This window comes from Rhincodon typus, chromosome 31 (genome assembly GCF_021869965.1).
Source record: "Rhincodon typus isolate 14 chromosome 31, sRhiTyp1.1, whole genome shotgun sequence".
Classification (NCBI taxonomy): domain Eukaryota; kingdom Metazoa; phylum Chordata; class Chondrichthyes; order Orectolobiformes; family Rhincodontidae; genus Rhincodon; species Rhincodon typus.
Window position 1 is genome coordinate 16,849,418 of NC_063362.1, and position 15,497 is coordinate 16,864,914.

The 15,497-nt window shown below is 42.1% G+C and overlaps 1 protein-coding gene across 1 annotated transcript; it reads right to left on the bottom strand.

Annotated features, from left to right (window-relative positions):
- Window positions 1-294: 294 nt before the first annotated feature.
- LOC125486630 (outer dynein arm-docking complex subunit 1-like) lies at window positions 295-6,403 on the bottom strand. The gene is made up of 6 exons (XM_048614881.1): window positions 6,259-6,403; window positions 4,770-4,851; window positions 4,418-4,517; window positions 3,380-3,569; window positions 2,624-2,746; window positions 295-450 (listed from the first exon to the last, which is right to left on the bottom strand). Exons 2-6 carry the CDS (start codon window positions 4,831-4,833, stop codon window positions 295-297), a joined length of 633 nt encoding a protein of 210 aa, XP_048470838.1. The 5' UTR covers window positions 4,834-4,851; window positions 6,259-6,403.
- Window positions 6,404-15,497: the final 9,094 nt, after the last annotated feature.

A 15,497-nucleotide genomic window follows, 5' to 3' on the forward strand; every position in this document is an offset into this window, starting at 1 on the left:
CTGTCTACATACATTTCTCTTCCACCACTATGTGGTTAACTTGTGATAGCTAGGGATGGGCAATAAATACGAACCTCATCAGAGTCACCCAAGAAATACAAAATAAAAGCTAAGTATCACTGAATATTTTTTACTGTCAGAGACAGACTGACAGCTTGAATACACACTAGCTGCAGATTGGCATCAAAGCTCCCCTGCTGCAGTGGGGCTGTTGAGTCAGGGAACCCGGGGCTGCTGTCCCTCAGTACGTCATCCTCTCAGCAAAATGGTGATCTGCAGTGAATGAGAGAAAGACTACCTAAAACGAGACGAACAAGAATGATTTTCAATCCTCACTTTTCCCAGTTTCTTCTGGAGCTGCTCAAACCTTGCGCGCTCAACACGTAGAGTGTCAATCTGTTTCCTCAATTGCCCATTCCTCGTAAGCTGGGTATTAAACTTCCTCAGAGCCTGCAGATGAAGGGTAGTAATAATCACAGATTATTTCAACTAAAAGGACAGTTGAGTTGTCAATTTGAGTTGGATGTATTCATGGAAATTTCATCACCCGACTACTTATCTCCATCCACTTCATCTCTATATTTTCACATTTGGTTGACTGACACCCCTGTCCATATGATGCCCACGTTCCCATATGACATGCAAAGTGAACAGACTCCTTCGCAGTAAATCTAACGTCCAGAGACTGACAGAGTGGGAATGCGTGAAATATTAAAAACATTTAAATCTCAAACTTGACCTGGGTTAACCAATTTCAGTGGTGGGCAATAAACCCACTTCCAGGGAGGCAGGCTGACTGTAAAAATATTATAACAAAGCTAAGAGATTCATGTCTAATCTCCTTTCCAGACTATTTAACCAGGTCTCCGAGGCCATGGGAAAACCAGCAACTCAGGGGAGGTGAGGGCTAGTTTTAGGGAAACATTAAGTGCTGCTGCAGAGAACTCCTTGCCTGACTGGGAGCTAAACCTGTCAATGAAGCTGAGTTGGGGCAGGAACCCTGTCAAATAAAATATTCTGGCCATGGGACTAAAACTTTCCAGGAAGAAAACTGGACATCAGGGTTTCCCATTTGAAACCCCTATTTCTGCCTGGAAAACCCACTTGTCAATATGGGGGCCTTTTGTTACTTGTTTGGATAATTCTTGACTATCCATCAAAAATCCAACTTTCTTTATCTTCGATAATTTGACTAAAATTTTTTTTACTTCTGGGATATTTTTGTAGCAGTTTTCTAAAGGTTAATCTTTATTTCCTGAAAGCTCCAGGTCAATCCTGGAAGTTTGGCAACTTTATGAGATCAATTGAAAGCCATCCCATTTCAATTCCAAATCCAGCAAGACAGCCTGTAGATCAACTTATGTATGAAACTATAGATGAACCTTTGAACTACGAGCCCTCTATGGAAGAAAGTGCAATACAAACCTTGTGAAAAGTAGAAAAATTTTGCCAAGTTTAATAGCTGCATCTCATTACTGGCAGTACAAACCATAGCTTAACCCAGCAGAGCCTTTATAAGGGATCTTAAACTTAAAATCTGCTCTGTGATACGTTTTGTTTTACCTAACCTGTTTGGATGTGTTATGATGTACCTATGTGGCCATCATATCCTGATTTGAAACCTCACCTGGTCTAGAGGTAGGGTGAGAAACCCTTGGATTGCTCCATATTAAGTTAACTGGGCAGCAACTGAAACAGATCACAACAGACATTAATGTTCATGGGACTAAAGTGAAGTCCCAGCTCCCATCAGAATCCATTGTGTTCACTTATTCTGGTTGGCTATATGCCAGTCGGTTGTGTTGTGTTTGCTTGCTTTTGTAAAGTGAGACAGCACTGACTTTACAGTGTGTAAGACAGTTTAGAGACAGAGCAGGAATGCCTCACTATGATATATCAAATACTAGCTGAACTAGAAAATCGAGCAACATACAAGGGCAGCACAGTGGCTCAGTGGTTAGCACTGCTGCCACACAGCGTCAGGGACCCGGGTTCGATTCCACCCTCGGGTGACTGTCTGTGTGAAGTTTCCACGTTCTCTCCACGTCTGCATGGGCTTTCTCCGGGTGCTCCTGTTTCCTCCCACAGTCCAAAGATGTGTAGGCTAGGTGGATTGGCCATGCTAAATTGCCTGTAGTGTTCAGGGATGTGTAGATTAGGTGGGTTATAGGGGGATGGGTACGGGTGGGATGCTCTGTGGGTCAGTGTGGACTTGTTGGGCTGAAGGGCCTGTTTCCACACTGTAGGGATTCTATGGTTAATCTAATTCATTGTTCAATATTTGCTTTGGGAATTCTTTATGTATGTTGCTCCCTGATTGCTCATGACAGTATGTGGAAATGAATCTTTGATTTCTATTCAGTGTCCTACTGGAAAATGTTCAGCCCTGATATGTACAAAAGTCATGCATGAGGACTGAGCCGCAATAAGAGGTGAACAAAAGGGAGGCAGTCAATTCATGACTTTAAAAGGAATCCCTTTCTATTTGTCTGAGCTTCTAGTTTTCTGATATTTTGGGTCTCACCATCTCCAGTCATTACTTTAAATTCATTGGTCAGCAACATTGTCTCTTATCAATTGCTGATGTTTTTCTGTTCTCTGGTCACATTCTGAAAATTCTTACCCTGTCCAACCTGTCCTCCATGATTCCAATGTTCTTCAGCACCTGTTCATTCATCACTTGAACATTTACACCTTTACTCAAGTCCTTCTTCTGCTCAAAGATCTTTTGCTTCAACATCTTTATCTATTAAAAAGAGATTGAATACAAAGATAACTTCACTAAACATTCATCTGTAGAATAAGAAGTAACAACACAAATGCCATGAATATACACAATACACATCTGCAAGCACACACATACACAGACAAATACATCCCTTCTCACATAACTGGAGGGTGCCTAGTGTGATGCCAATATTTACGAAAGGCGGTAAGTAAATACCAGGGAACATTAGACCAGTCCCGATACGGTACTCCAGCATGGTCCACTTACTTTTTCTGTTTGGATACTCTTTCCTAACCCCTCTAACCTGACCCCTCTCCAGTCTGCGTTCTTTCTCACACCTCACCCCCTTTGCAACCTGGCCTCTATACCAGTCCCACCAAACCCCTCCCCAAAGCCAGGTACCTTCCCCCTTTGGAAAACCACCGACTGTCACCTGGACCCAGAGAGTGACCTCTGAGCTACCAAAGGTTCTGCCATTTCCCTTGTGCTTTGAGCTGTAAATTGCCCAGTGGTGTGTCAATGAGGCCCAGTCAAGAGAACCTACAGAATCTCCCACTGTCAATCCCAGACAATCTCACTACTCATTGGACCATGTTCCACTCAAGAGGTTCCCAATCTCCCCCGTGAGTCATGAGTGACCATTATCTGCACCTCATGTTCAAGATCCGTGATCATTTGCTTCTCTCTAGCAATCTGATCCTCCAGCTCTTCTTGGTAGCTAAGCATATTCTGAACACTTTCCATGTTTTCCCTGTCCTCCTTCTGGTTGCGTTTACTGCCCAACAGCCTTAGGTTCAACATCAGCTCCTCGCGGTCCTTTTCCAGATTGTCAATTTCCACCCTGGCAAAACCAGAAGGGTTAGGAATTAATGTTGTCGCAAATAGTGATACAAAATTCAGACAGAGCAGTAACTTTTAAAACCAGTTACACCTTATGCAAAGATAAACTATCAATACAGGGTGGCCCAGTAGTTAGCATTGCTACCTCACAGCACCGGGGACTCAAGTTCAATTCCAGCCTTGGGTAACTTTCTGTATGGAGTTTGCACATTCTCCGGCACATTCTCCCTGTGTCTGTGTGCGTTTCCTCCAGGTGCTCTGGTTTCCTCCCACACTCCAAAGATGTGCAGGTTAGGTGGATTGGCTATGCTTAAAAAATTACCATGTTATCCAGTGATGTACAGGCTGGGTGGATTTAGGGTCAGGGGCTAGGTCTGGGTGGGATGGTCTTTGGAGGTTAGTGCAGACTCAATGGACCAAATGGTCTCTTTCTGCTGTCAAGGGATTTTATGATTCCAATATTAAATACTTGCAGAACAGACACAGCAAGTGTTAGAAACTATGTAAATTCCTTCTACATTATCCCATCAAATGCTCCATAATCTGATATTGGGCAAAGTTATTCCAGCTGCAAGAAACAGCCGGTTCTGATTCCTCTGGTAGTTTTGCAATTGAATGAATGTTAGATTTTCATCATTAATGGTACTTATTTGGAAGAGGGAATTTTCTGTCCAAATATCCAATCACTTAGAGCCATTAAACCAATTGCAAAGATCCCTTCATCTTCTCAGTCTGTTTTCCACAAGATTCATGGACACAGATGGAAGGCTGACACAAGTGCCTCCACTTCCCACTGTCTGACTGAATTTTCACTTCAACTCCACCCCACTGAAGGCTGCTGATACTTACAACTGCTTCCTGAGCAGCTGCTGTGACTCGAGAGTGTAGGCCTGGCGGTCTCCTTCCATGATTCGAAACTGATGCTGCAGCTTTGCCAACTCTGTTTCAGCTGTAAGAGAATAGCCGAGATCTCAGGGAGCAGTGAGGGGCAGATTGAAGGAATGAGAAGGTATTTACGCAATACTTTTCACTCCCCTCAGAATGGCCCAAGGCATGTAATTTAAGAGGTAGACTTGGTGGAGATTGGTCAGTACAAGGAAGATGAATGCATTGTACTTTTAAAATCACTGGGTGTCTAGTATAGTTCGTGAGTACACAAAAACATCCTACTCATTATAATTTAGATATATACATTTCCTACCAAGTCCCTCCATGTCCCCATCGCTTGCATTGGAACGATTGCTTGAGGCACTCCCACGAGGCATTGTTATCTTCTAGATTATCTATGGAACACAACAATATGTTTTATTGATATCTCAACAACAATAGCATGCTTACTTTGCCTCTCAAATTTCAGTCTGTGACTGTATTAGTTGATGCGGAGTTATGAGGGACAGTCAAAATCCTGTAGTTTTGAGGTCTCTGATCAGTCTGCACTCCACAGTTCACTGAATCACAGAAGGATGTTATCATGCAGGATAGGGGAAATGATGGCCTAGTGATATTATCTTTGGACGGTGAATCCAGAGACCCAGTTAACCTGGGGACTTGGGTTTGAATCCTGCCATGGCAGATGGTGGAATATGAATTCAACAAACATCTGGAATTAAGAGTCTAATGATGACCATGAATCTGTTGCCGATTGTCAGAAAAACCCATCTGGTTCACTAATGCCCTTTAGGGAAGGAAACTGCCGTCCTTACCTGGTCTGGCCTATGTGTGATTCCAGACCCACAGTAATGTCATCAACTGTTATCTGTTCTCTGGGCAATTAAGGACGGACAATAAATGCTGGCCTAGCCAGTGACACCCTCATCCTGGGAATGAACACTAAAAAAAAGGCCATTTGGCCCATTGCATCATCACTAATTCTTCAAATAAACATCATTACCTACTGCCAATCTCCTTTTTCTTCCATACCCTTGCACATTATTTCTATCCTGTAAGACACATAATCATGTAAGACACTCTTGAATGTTGCACATGGAGCCGCACACAAAGTATTACGAGCATTGAATTTGGACTGTGTTTAATACAGCAGCTAACTTTGTATATATTATTTAAAGTGATTCCTATCAGTGGATCCTTCATGTACAGATCTTCATTGAACCTGTCATCTCATTACCAATGTTCAAACTCAGTTCACATATTTCCTAGTGGGCTGAGTATTTGGCTCAGGCCCCATGGGTTGCAGTTTGTTATCCTTCAGGACTTTCAGCAACAAGCCCTATTGAGATGTTCAAGGAGTATTTAAGAAGTTTAAACAGTTTCTTTGGTTGGTTTGCATTTCGTAAGGACTTACCGGATGGGACTTTAGCCTCAGAACCATTGAATTTAGGAAAATTTCAAACCAAATTTGACTGCAGCACGAATAGGGGTGATTTTTGCTTGAGATTTTTGCAGATTCCCTCCCCCCTCCCCATTACACTGGAAATCTTTCAAAGTAGAGACTGCGGGAAACGACACTTCTTTTCTGTCTCTTTTGTAACCATTCCGACTGAAATCTGCCCGAATTCTAATGCAATAAAATCAAAACAACAAAACTCAGGAACGGGTCCCGGGCGGGTCAGCGGGCACACTGCCAGCTAATTATTTAGAACAAAACCCGTTTGCCGGGTTCAGGTCACACAGCCTACAAATCGATAGCAGGGCAGTTGGCTATAATGTTGGAGCAAAGTGTCAGGACCTACCCCTGGCTGGACGGTGCGACCAGAACCGGAACCTAATCGTTCCTCCACAAGTGCTGTCCTGAAGGGTCACCGAACTCGAAACGTTAAATCTGTTTCTCTGCCCACAGATGCTGCCAGACCTGCTGAATTTCTCCAGCAATTTGTTTTTGTGTTGCAGAAAGGGCTGTTCATTTCAGGAGGCAACGTTGTTAGCAACAGTGTCCAGGGTGAGCGGCCAATCCGGGGCCATGCTCCAATTAGATACACGCTGTTGCCTTGGCTCCACGTTTGTCGCTGTTCCAGGGGGCAGGCGGAACTGAGCAGAGCTTCATATTTCACTTCAAGGGGTCACAAACCTCAGGCTGTGTTTGTTGAGGGGGGAGGGTCGGCTTCAATCTGCATTCTTTGATTTTTATGAGTCGTGTGTCTAGTCAATTTACTCAACTGAGAAGTGGAATCTCAAATCCAACATATACTCCATCTGTGTTTTTTTCTATCCACACGTGCGCGTCCCTCACGAAAAGACGTCCATTCATTTTGAATTCTTGTCATGAATTTTCATCAATAGCGCAGCAAATTTCAAATCTCGTGGTCCATTTCCCGCCCAGCTCTCCCGCTCTTCCGTCACGGATTTAACCTTAACTATCAGCGCCTCTTTGTTGCTCTATTTTTGAGAGTTGTATTGTTTTCAGGTCCTCTTTCAGATTAAATAGCCAGAGTCCCTATTCGCCCTCAGGTGAACATTAAAGATCCAGTGACTGGGAGCCTTGGCCAATGTGTGTGTATTTCTTAAAAGCTGAATATCTGGGTGTTTTTCTTTGTTTCATTTAGGACACAGTGAGTGTGTAAACTGTCATGTGAATGTGGCTAAAAGTTACTGTTAGAGGCCCAAGTTAGAGACCCAGACCTACCAACCAGACTCCTGCTGTCTATGGCAAAGCCTAAACAATATTACGGGATTCAAAATGAAGTAGTATAAGGTCCCTCCCTGACAAGATCAATTTCAGCAGAATCCCACCAGCATGGCGATGCCTGCCCTGACAGCCTGGACACACCTGTTCCCCCTGTCACTGCTCCATACGTCAGACCAGTCTTCCTGGGAGTCAACCCATGGAAAGCGACAGGCCCAGACGGTGTCCCCAGCCAAACATCCAGATCCTGTGTGGACCAACTGGTGGAAGTGTTCACCAACATCTTCGACCTCTCCCTCCTACAAGCTGAAGTCCCCACCTGCTTCAAGAAGACCACCATCATCCCCATACTCAAGAAAACACATGCAATGTGTCTTAATGACTAACGCCCAGCGGTTCTGACTTCAATAATCATGAAGTGCTTTGAGAGACTGGTCATGGCCCACATCAACTCCAGTCTCCCAGCCTGCCTTGATCCTCTACAATTTGCCTAACAACATAACAGATCCACAACAGATGCCATATCCCTAGCCCTGCACTCATCCTGAAGCATCTGGACAACAAGGACACCTACACCAGACTTCTGCTCATCAACTACAGCTCTGCCTTCAACACCATTATCCCCTCCAGACTGATCTCAAAACTCTGTGACCTTGGTCTCGGCTCCGCCCTCTGCAACTGGATCCTCAGCTTTCTGACCCACAGGCTGCAATCATTGAGGATAGGTAACTGCACCTCCTCCACAATAAGACTCAACACTGGAGCCTCCCAAGGATGCGTCCTCAGCCCCCTGCTGTATTCCGTGTACACCCACAACTGCGTTACCAAATTCTGAATGAAAGCCATTTACAAGTTCACTGACAACACCACCGTAGTGGGATGGATATCTAACAATGACGAGTGAAAATACAGAAGGGAGATAGAGGGCTTGGTGTAATGAAAATAATCTATTTCTCAATGTCGGCAAAACTAAAGAACTGATTGTTGATTTCAGAAAGAAAGGAGGAGAACATGCCCTCATCTACATGAAAAAGGAACGGAGTTTAAGAGAGTAAAGAGCATCAAGTTCCTCAGAGTGATGATAACCGACAACCTGTCCTGGACTTCCCACGTCGATGTGACAGTCAAGAAGGCACAACAACGCCTCTTCTTCCTCAGGCGGCTCAGGAAATTTGGCATGTCCATAAGGCCCCTCACTAATGTCTACAGATGCACCATTGAAAGCATACTGTCTGGGTGCATAACGGCCTGGTGTGGCAACTGCTTTGCTCAGGACAGTAAGAAACTACAGAAGGTGGTGTGCACAGCCCAGACCATCACAGAAGCCAATCTTCCATCCATGGAAAGGCAGCCAACATCATCAAAGACCCATTGCACCCCGGTAATGATCTCCTACAACCTCTTCCATCAGGCAAAAGATGCAGAAGCCTGAACCCACGCACGAGCAGGTTCAGGAACAGCTTCTTTCTGGCAGTTATCAGACTGTTGAATGGACTCTAGCCTCAAATAATGTAACCTGCAATGTAACCTGTATGCCTCTAAGTCTTTTTGATCTGTACATCCTTTGCTTGCTGTGATCTGCCTGTACTGCTCATAAACAAAGCTTTTCTCTGTATTTCAGTACACATGACAAAAAAATCAATCAATCGATCAACCAGTGACTGTGAAATGCCTTACCCAAGGGTGTGACAGATGTTTAAATGCTAGCCATGTAAAGTTATTGGCTGTCCAGCTACCTGACCTAACTGCCACTCCCCCCAACCCTGGATTCTGAGTTGTTCTGGAAACGCACACTTTTACATTCATGTTGTAGCCTGGAGCTGTGGACCATGATGGTAGAGGCTTCACTTTCATTCGAGTCTGTCATTGGTGCAGGTTTGGAATGATTTCTCAGTTGACATTTAACTTGTTTAGCCAGGCTATGAAAACACCTTCCTTGGCTCTCAAGGCCTGTAGTGGATCATGAACCTGGAGCCTCTGACTCAGAGGCAGGAGGAGGCTGCCTCTGTTCCAGACGAACTCCTCAAACTCACAAATAAAAAAAGGGTCATGAAAGTTGGACATTCCTACATCAGTATAATGCATCAGTTCAAGTTAGCTGCTTCCTGATAATGTACTTGTTGTGAAGTTTGGTAGAGTACTTGTGGATTGGGAGGCAGGAAGTTAGAATTTGGTGTTTGTAAAATAGTAGGGGGGAGAGCATTGAGTGGTCCCCTTAAAAGATCACATTTTTTCTGTGCTTAGAGATTTAAAATGGATGTCTGTGAGCAGCACCTTGTATGTTTGCAAGTTCATAGACAGCCCTCGAATTGAAACATTTGTATCGAAAGGCTGTACAGTTAGTAGGCCAAGCACCAGATTTTACCAAGACAGCAAGCTTTTGAATTTAGCCAATCAATTTGAACCAGGCACTTCAGTACCAAAATGTATCAAATTTAAGTCCTATTGTAAGAAATATTGATATGTCATCAAAGGTACAAAAGAACAGAGCAGTTGGACAAAACCCCGGAGCTAACTGCCATCTATCAGAGCTAGCAGCCCTTAGCTCTGAAGAGAGAATTGCTGGCTATCACAGCCTCCTCTATGTCTTAGAGAAAGCACCATCTAAATACCAATGATATCAATGGCACAACTAGTTAATATTCCTGACAGAAGAATCAACAGAGAAGGCACAGAACATTCCGGAATACACGTAACCTGACTGTAATTTCAAGAGACTAAATTTTTTTTTTAATTTTATGTAAGTGGGACTTGTATTTATTGGAACAGCATACTATTAGAATCTTGCTTTATTCGGGAATGGTTAGTAGTTAGAAAGGATTTATTTGGGTTGTTAATAGTTTAGTTATTTTGTTCACTGTTAGAGTTAGATAAAAAAATTGTTACTTGTTGATTTTAAAGTGAGTGTCAGGGATTTATTTTAGTTAACGACCAGAAGTTGCTGAAAAGCAGGTTATATCATTTTTCACACTCCTTTAACAGATTATGGGGCGAGGTGCTCCTCTTTGTGTGTTTCGGTTTTAGTTCTCAGAGTCGGGGGCGGGGGGTCAACCTCCGCTTTATAACAGACTGGGGCTTGTGTCTGGGATCTGAATGGATTTGGACAGATTTGGATGGATTTGGACAGATCTGGACAGATTTGAACAGATTTAGGGTATGAAAGGTCCCAGCAGATTTAAACAGACTCAGGTACTAGTGTCCTAGATATTTAAATAAAACTTAAGTGACAAGTGGAAAATCTGTTTAATTTCAGCTGCTTTTTGTTGGTTAAATCAAAAGTGGGGAAATGGTTCTTAACATTGTTAAAGAGATTCTGGGAGTGGAAGATGCTTCCCAAATTTGCCAAGAAAGTTTAGAAAGACAGAAAAATGTAACACTTTTAGAATTAGCAGAAGACTAATATTGGGTTTAACTAGGGATAATAAGAAAGCTGAAATAGTAATGGAGTTAGCCAAGCATTGGCATATCAGAGAAACAGTCAAGTGCAACGGAGTTAGAAAAACTTAAATTGCAAATGAGACAGCTGGAGTTAGAGGACAAATAAAGGGAAAGAAGGCTCCTAGCTGAACAAAAAGAAAATAATTGCTCTGGCAGAAGAAAGGGAGAAAGAGAGAGTTTGAACTTCAGAAGTTGGCAATTAGACAGGAAAGTCAACTTAAAAGGATGGAGATGAAGGTAGGCTTAGTGAGGAGGATAGTGATGGATGAGCAAACCCATTATAGTCTGGTAGGGATATATACAAATACATCCAAACATTACCAAAGTTTAATGAAAAAGATGTAGAAGCCATTTTAATTTACTTTGAGAAATTGGCTAGGCTGATGAATTGACCAGAGACTGTGTGGGTAATGTTAATTCAGACCAAGTTGGTAGGCAGGGCTAGCGAGGTGTTTGCAGCGCTGTCAGATGAGCTGTTAGGAGACTATGAAGAAGTGAAACAGGCTATTTTGAGTGCCTATGAATTGGTACCGGAAGCATATAGACAACAGTTCAGAAATATAAGGAAGGAACCAGGTCAGACTTATATCAAGTTTGAAAGAATTAAACAGAGCAACTTTGATAGATGGGTGAATGCATTGAAGATAGAAAAGACATATGAGGCTCTTAGAGATATTCTTTTGCTGGAGGAGTTTAAAAACTCATTTTCAGAAGTGATAAGAACTCGTGTTGAGGAACAGAAAGTTCAAACAGTGAGAAGAGCTGCAGAGATGGCAGATGAATATGCATTAGTGCATAAATCGAAATCTGGCTTCTGACAGCAATTTCATTCCGTGATGGATAGAAATCTGAAAAGAGGGAGATCCTTCAATGAAAAACAAAAAGCAGATCTCACTGGGAGCAGTTTACCACATGTGAAAAAAGAAATCCAAGAGGGTGGAAAAGAGGTGAAAGACCTCAGATGTTTTCACTGTAATGGAATGGGACACACAAAGTCACAGTGCTGGTGGTTTAAGAAAGACACTGGGAAAAAGCATGTGGTGAGAGAGGCTAAACCAGTGGGATCAGTTGAGGTAGTGAAGGAAATCTCAAGAGAAGTCGAGGAGCTGCAGGAGCGTGCACAGCCTAGTCACAGGCTGGATAGTAAGATAGCCCCCAATCTTTTCAAAGATTTCACTTCTGTGGGTAAGATTTACTCAGGTAGAATAGGGGGAGTAGGTAAAGAAGTTAAAATATTGAGAGATACGGGAGCTAGTCTGTCTCAAATAGTAAGAGATGAAAATATTTGCACTGATTCTGAAGTATTCCCTGAGAGAGTAGTAATCTGTGGAATAAATGGAAAGAGTAGTGTTCCCCTGTGCAGAAAGTCCAATCAAGACTGGGGAAGTGATAGTGGGATTGATGGTAAAATTGGCTATTCCAGGAATACAGTTTATTCTTGGAAACGATATAGCTGGATTACAGGTGGGAGTGATGCCCATTGTAGTGGAAAAGCCAGAAGAAAACTAGGGAACTGAGGAGTTAAAAGAAAAATACCCTGGAATTTTTCAGGACTGTGTGGTGACAAGATCCCACAGCCATTAGTTAAAACAAGAAGGAGGAACAAAAGAGAAAGGCAAAGGAGTTGGAGGTCCAGTTAGCTGACACTGTTTGATAAGATGGTAAAGGAAAAACCTGAACAAGTAGAGGATCAGACAGAGGTGTTTAATTCTGAAAGACTAATGGAGTTACAACAAAAAGATGAGATGATAAAGGATTTATATCATAAAGCCTACTTGGTAAAGGAATCAGAATGTATTCCTGAATGCTATTACCTAAAGATAGAATCTCAAGGTGGAAATGGAGACCTTGGCAGGTTACTGCAGAGGAGAAATGGGCAGAAGTTCAGCAGATTGTGTTGCTGATAGCATACAGACAGGAAGTATTGCAGGTAGCACACAAATTACTTGTAGGAGGTCATCTAGGAGTGAGGAAGACTCAGGCTAAGATACAGAAATATTTCTATTGGCCTGGATTACATAAAAATGTGGTTGAATTTTGCTGTCATATGTGTCAGATGGTAGGAAAGACACAGGCAATAATAAAACCAACACCTTTGCTACCAATTCCCATATTTTAAGAACCATTTACATGGGTTATAATTGATTGTGTAGGTCCCCTCACTAAAACCAAAAGTGGAAACCAGTATTTACTAATCATAATGGATGTGTCCACCATATTTCTGGAGGCAATTCCATTACGGAATGTCAAGGCAAGAAAGGTTGTGGAGGAGTTGCTCGCTTTCTTTACCCATTATGGATTACCCGGGGAGATTCAGCCAGGCCAAGGGTCCAATTTTACTGCCAAACTATTTAAGGCGGTCATGGATAGTTTAGGCATCCAACACTTTAAATCAAGTGCTTACCATCCTGAATCCCAGGGAGCACTGGAAAGGTGGCATCAGACCCTAAAGCTATGCTGAGGGCTTATTGCCAGGATTACCTGAATGATTGGGATAAATGTATCCTATCTATATTATTTGCTATTAGAGATGCTGCAAATGAATCAACTCAGTTTACTGTTTGAATTTACATTTGAATTGATATTCTGTCATGAAATAAGAGGGCCTTTTAAAATTAATTAAGGAAAAGTTGATAGGTCCAAAGTCAGAGATCTCACAGTTGGATTATGTATCTGAGGTGAGAGAAAGATTAAATAGAATAGGTGAATTAGCTAGACAACATTTGAAGGTGGCACAGTACCTAATGAAGCAAGAAGCAGATAAGAAATCTAAATTTCATATATTTGCATGTGGGGACAAAGTATTTGTGCTTTTACCAGTGGTAGGAGATCCTTTCAAAACAAGGTTTAGTGGTCCATATCAGATTGAGAAGAAGTAAAGTTAGGTGAATTATCTGGTAAAGACGCCAGATAGGAAAAAAAATTATCAGGTAAGTCATGTGATGCTGAAACATTACTATGACAGGGAAGGGGAACCAGAGAAACAGGTTTTAGTTACTGCCATCCAGAGTGAGGAATCAAATCCAGATGATTTGGATTTTGATCTGCCTCAGAATAAATTGAATAATGAGGAAGTCCTTAAAGAATGGGATAGGGTAATGAGCTTCTGAAGAAGGGTCCCGACCCTGAAATGTCAACTTTCCTGCTCCTCTGATGCTGCCTGGCCTGCTGTGTTCCTCCAGCTCCATACTGTTTTATCTCTGACTCCAGCATGTGCAGTTCTTACTATCTCTGATTTGAATTTAGCCAATCAATTTGAACCAGGCACTCAGATACCAGAAACGTATTAAATTTAAGTTTGATGTTTTTGATAACATAGGGCAAACCTATTGTAAGAAATTTTGTTATGTCATCAAGGGTATAAAAGAATGGGGCAGTTGGACAAAAACCCCAGAGCTAACTGCCATCTGCCAGGGCTAGTAGCCCTCAGTGCTCGAGAGAGAATTGCTGGTTCTCACAACCTCCTCTATGTCTTAGAGAAAGCACCATCTAAATACCAACTGTACCAATGGCACAACTAGTTAATATTCCTGACAGAAGAAGCAATGGAGAAGGCACAGAACATTCCAGAAGACACGTAACCTAGTTGTAGTTTTGAGAGGCTAAATTCTACTTTTATTTTGTTTTATATAAGTAGGACTTCTATTTATTGGAACAGCATACCATTAGGATCTTGCTTTATTCGCAAATTGTTAGTAGTTAAAAGGAATTTATTTGGTTTGTTAATAGTTTAGTGAATTTGTTCACTGTTAGAGTTAGATAAGTAAATTGTTACTTGTTGATTTTAAATGAGTGTCAGGGATTTATTTTAGTTAACTACTAGAAGTTGCTGAAAAGCAGGTTACACCACTTTTCACACTCCTTTTACAGATTATAGGGCGAGGTGCTTTTCTTTGGGTGTTTCGGTTTTAGTTCTCAGAGAGGGGTCAAGCTCCACTTCATAACATACTGTTGAATATTACTCAATTGCATCAATATTACTGGCACATCCGTGTGATGAACAGTAAGTTTACTAGAAAGGGGACCTGGATTTTGAGCAGGATGTGGCTTAGAGCGCCTGTCTGTATTGTTTGAATACATTACTCTTTTGTTATCCCACCAGTGAGTGTCATCTCACGTGCATGCAAGATGCATTAGATGTTACTTACCATCGAATTGATCCTTTTTTTGCCTAGTTCGGTTTTGTGCTATCTTACATGGTGCATTAATCCTCCAAGTCTTTGTTATCATCCTTACAAAACATCATGATCCAGCACTGAAACTGAAATGAGGCTGGCAGATGAAAATTTAACAAAGGTTCAGTAAGGAATGTTTACCTGTCTTGTGACAACAACTTTCATTCGTATAGCACCTTTAAAGTAGGAAAATATCTCAGGGAAGTTCATGGGAACATGGATTATGAAACAATGACAGTGACTCGTGTGAGGGTGATGGTGGAGGATTGTTTTTGTGTCTGTAAGCCCGTGACCAGCGATGCACCACAGGGAGTGGTGCTGGGACCTGTGTTGTTTATTGTTTACATTAACGATATGGATGTGCATGTAAAAAGTATAATTAGTAAGTTTGCAGATGACTTTGGTGGTGTTGTTAATACTGAGGAGGATGGTCTTAGGCTAAAGTCTAATGAATGGCTGGTAAATTGGGCAGTGCAATGGCACATGGAATTTAATCCTGTGATTAAGTGAATAAATGTGAGATGATGGATTTTGAGAGATCTAATAAGGAAGGACATATACAATGATTGGTAGGTCCCTAGGGTGTAATGAGGAACAAAGGTACCTTGATGTTCAAGTCCTTGGATCCCTGAAGGTGTCAGCGCAAGTAGACAAGGTGGTGAAGAAGGCATACAGGATGCTTGCCTTCATTAGCCAGGGTGTAGAATATAGGAGCAAGGAAGTCTTGTTATAACTT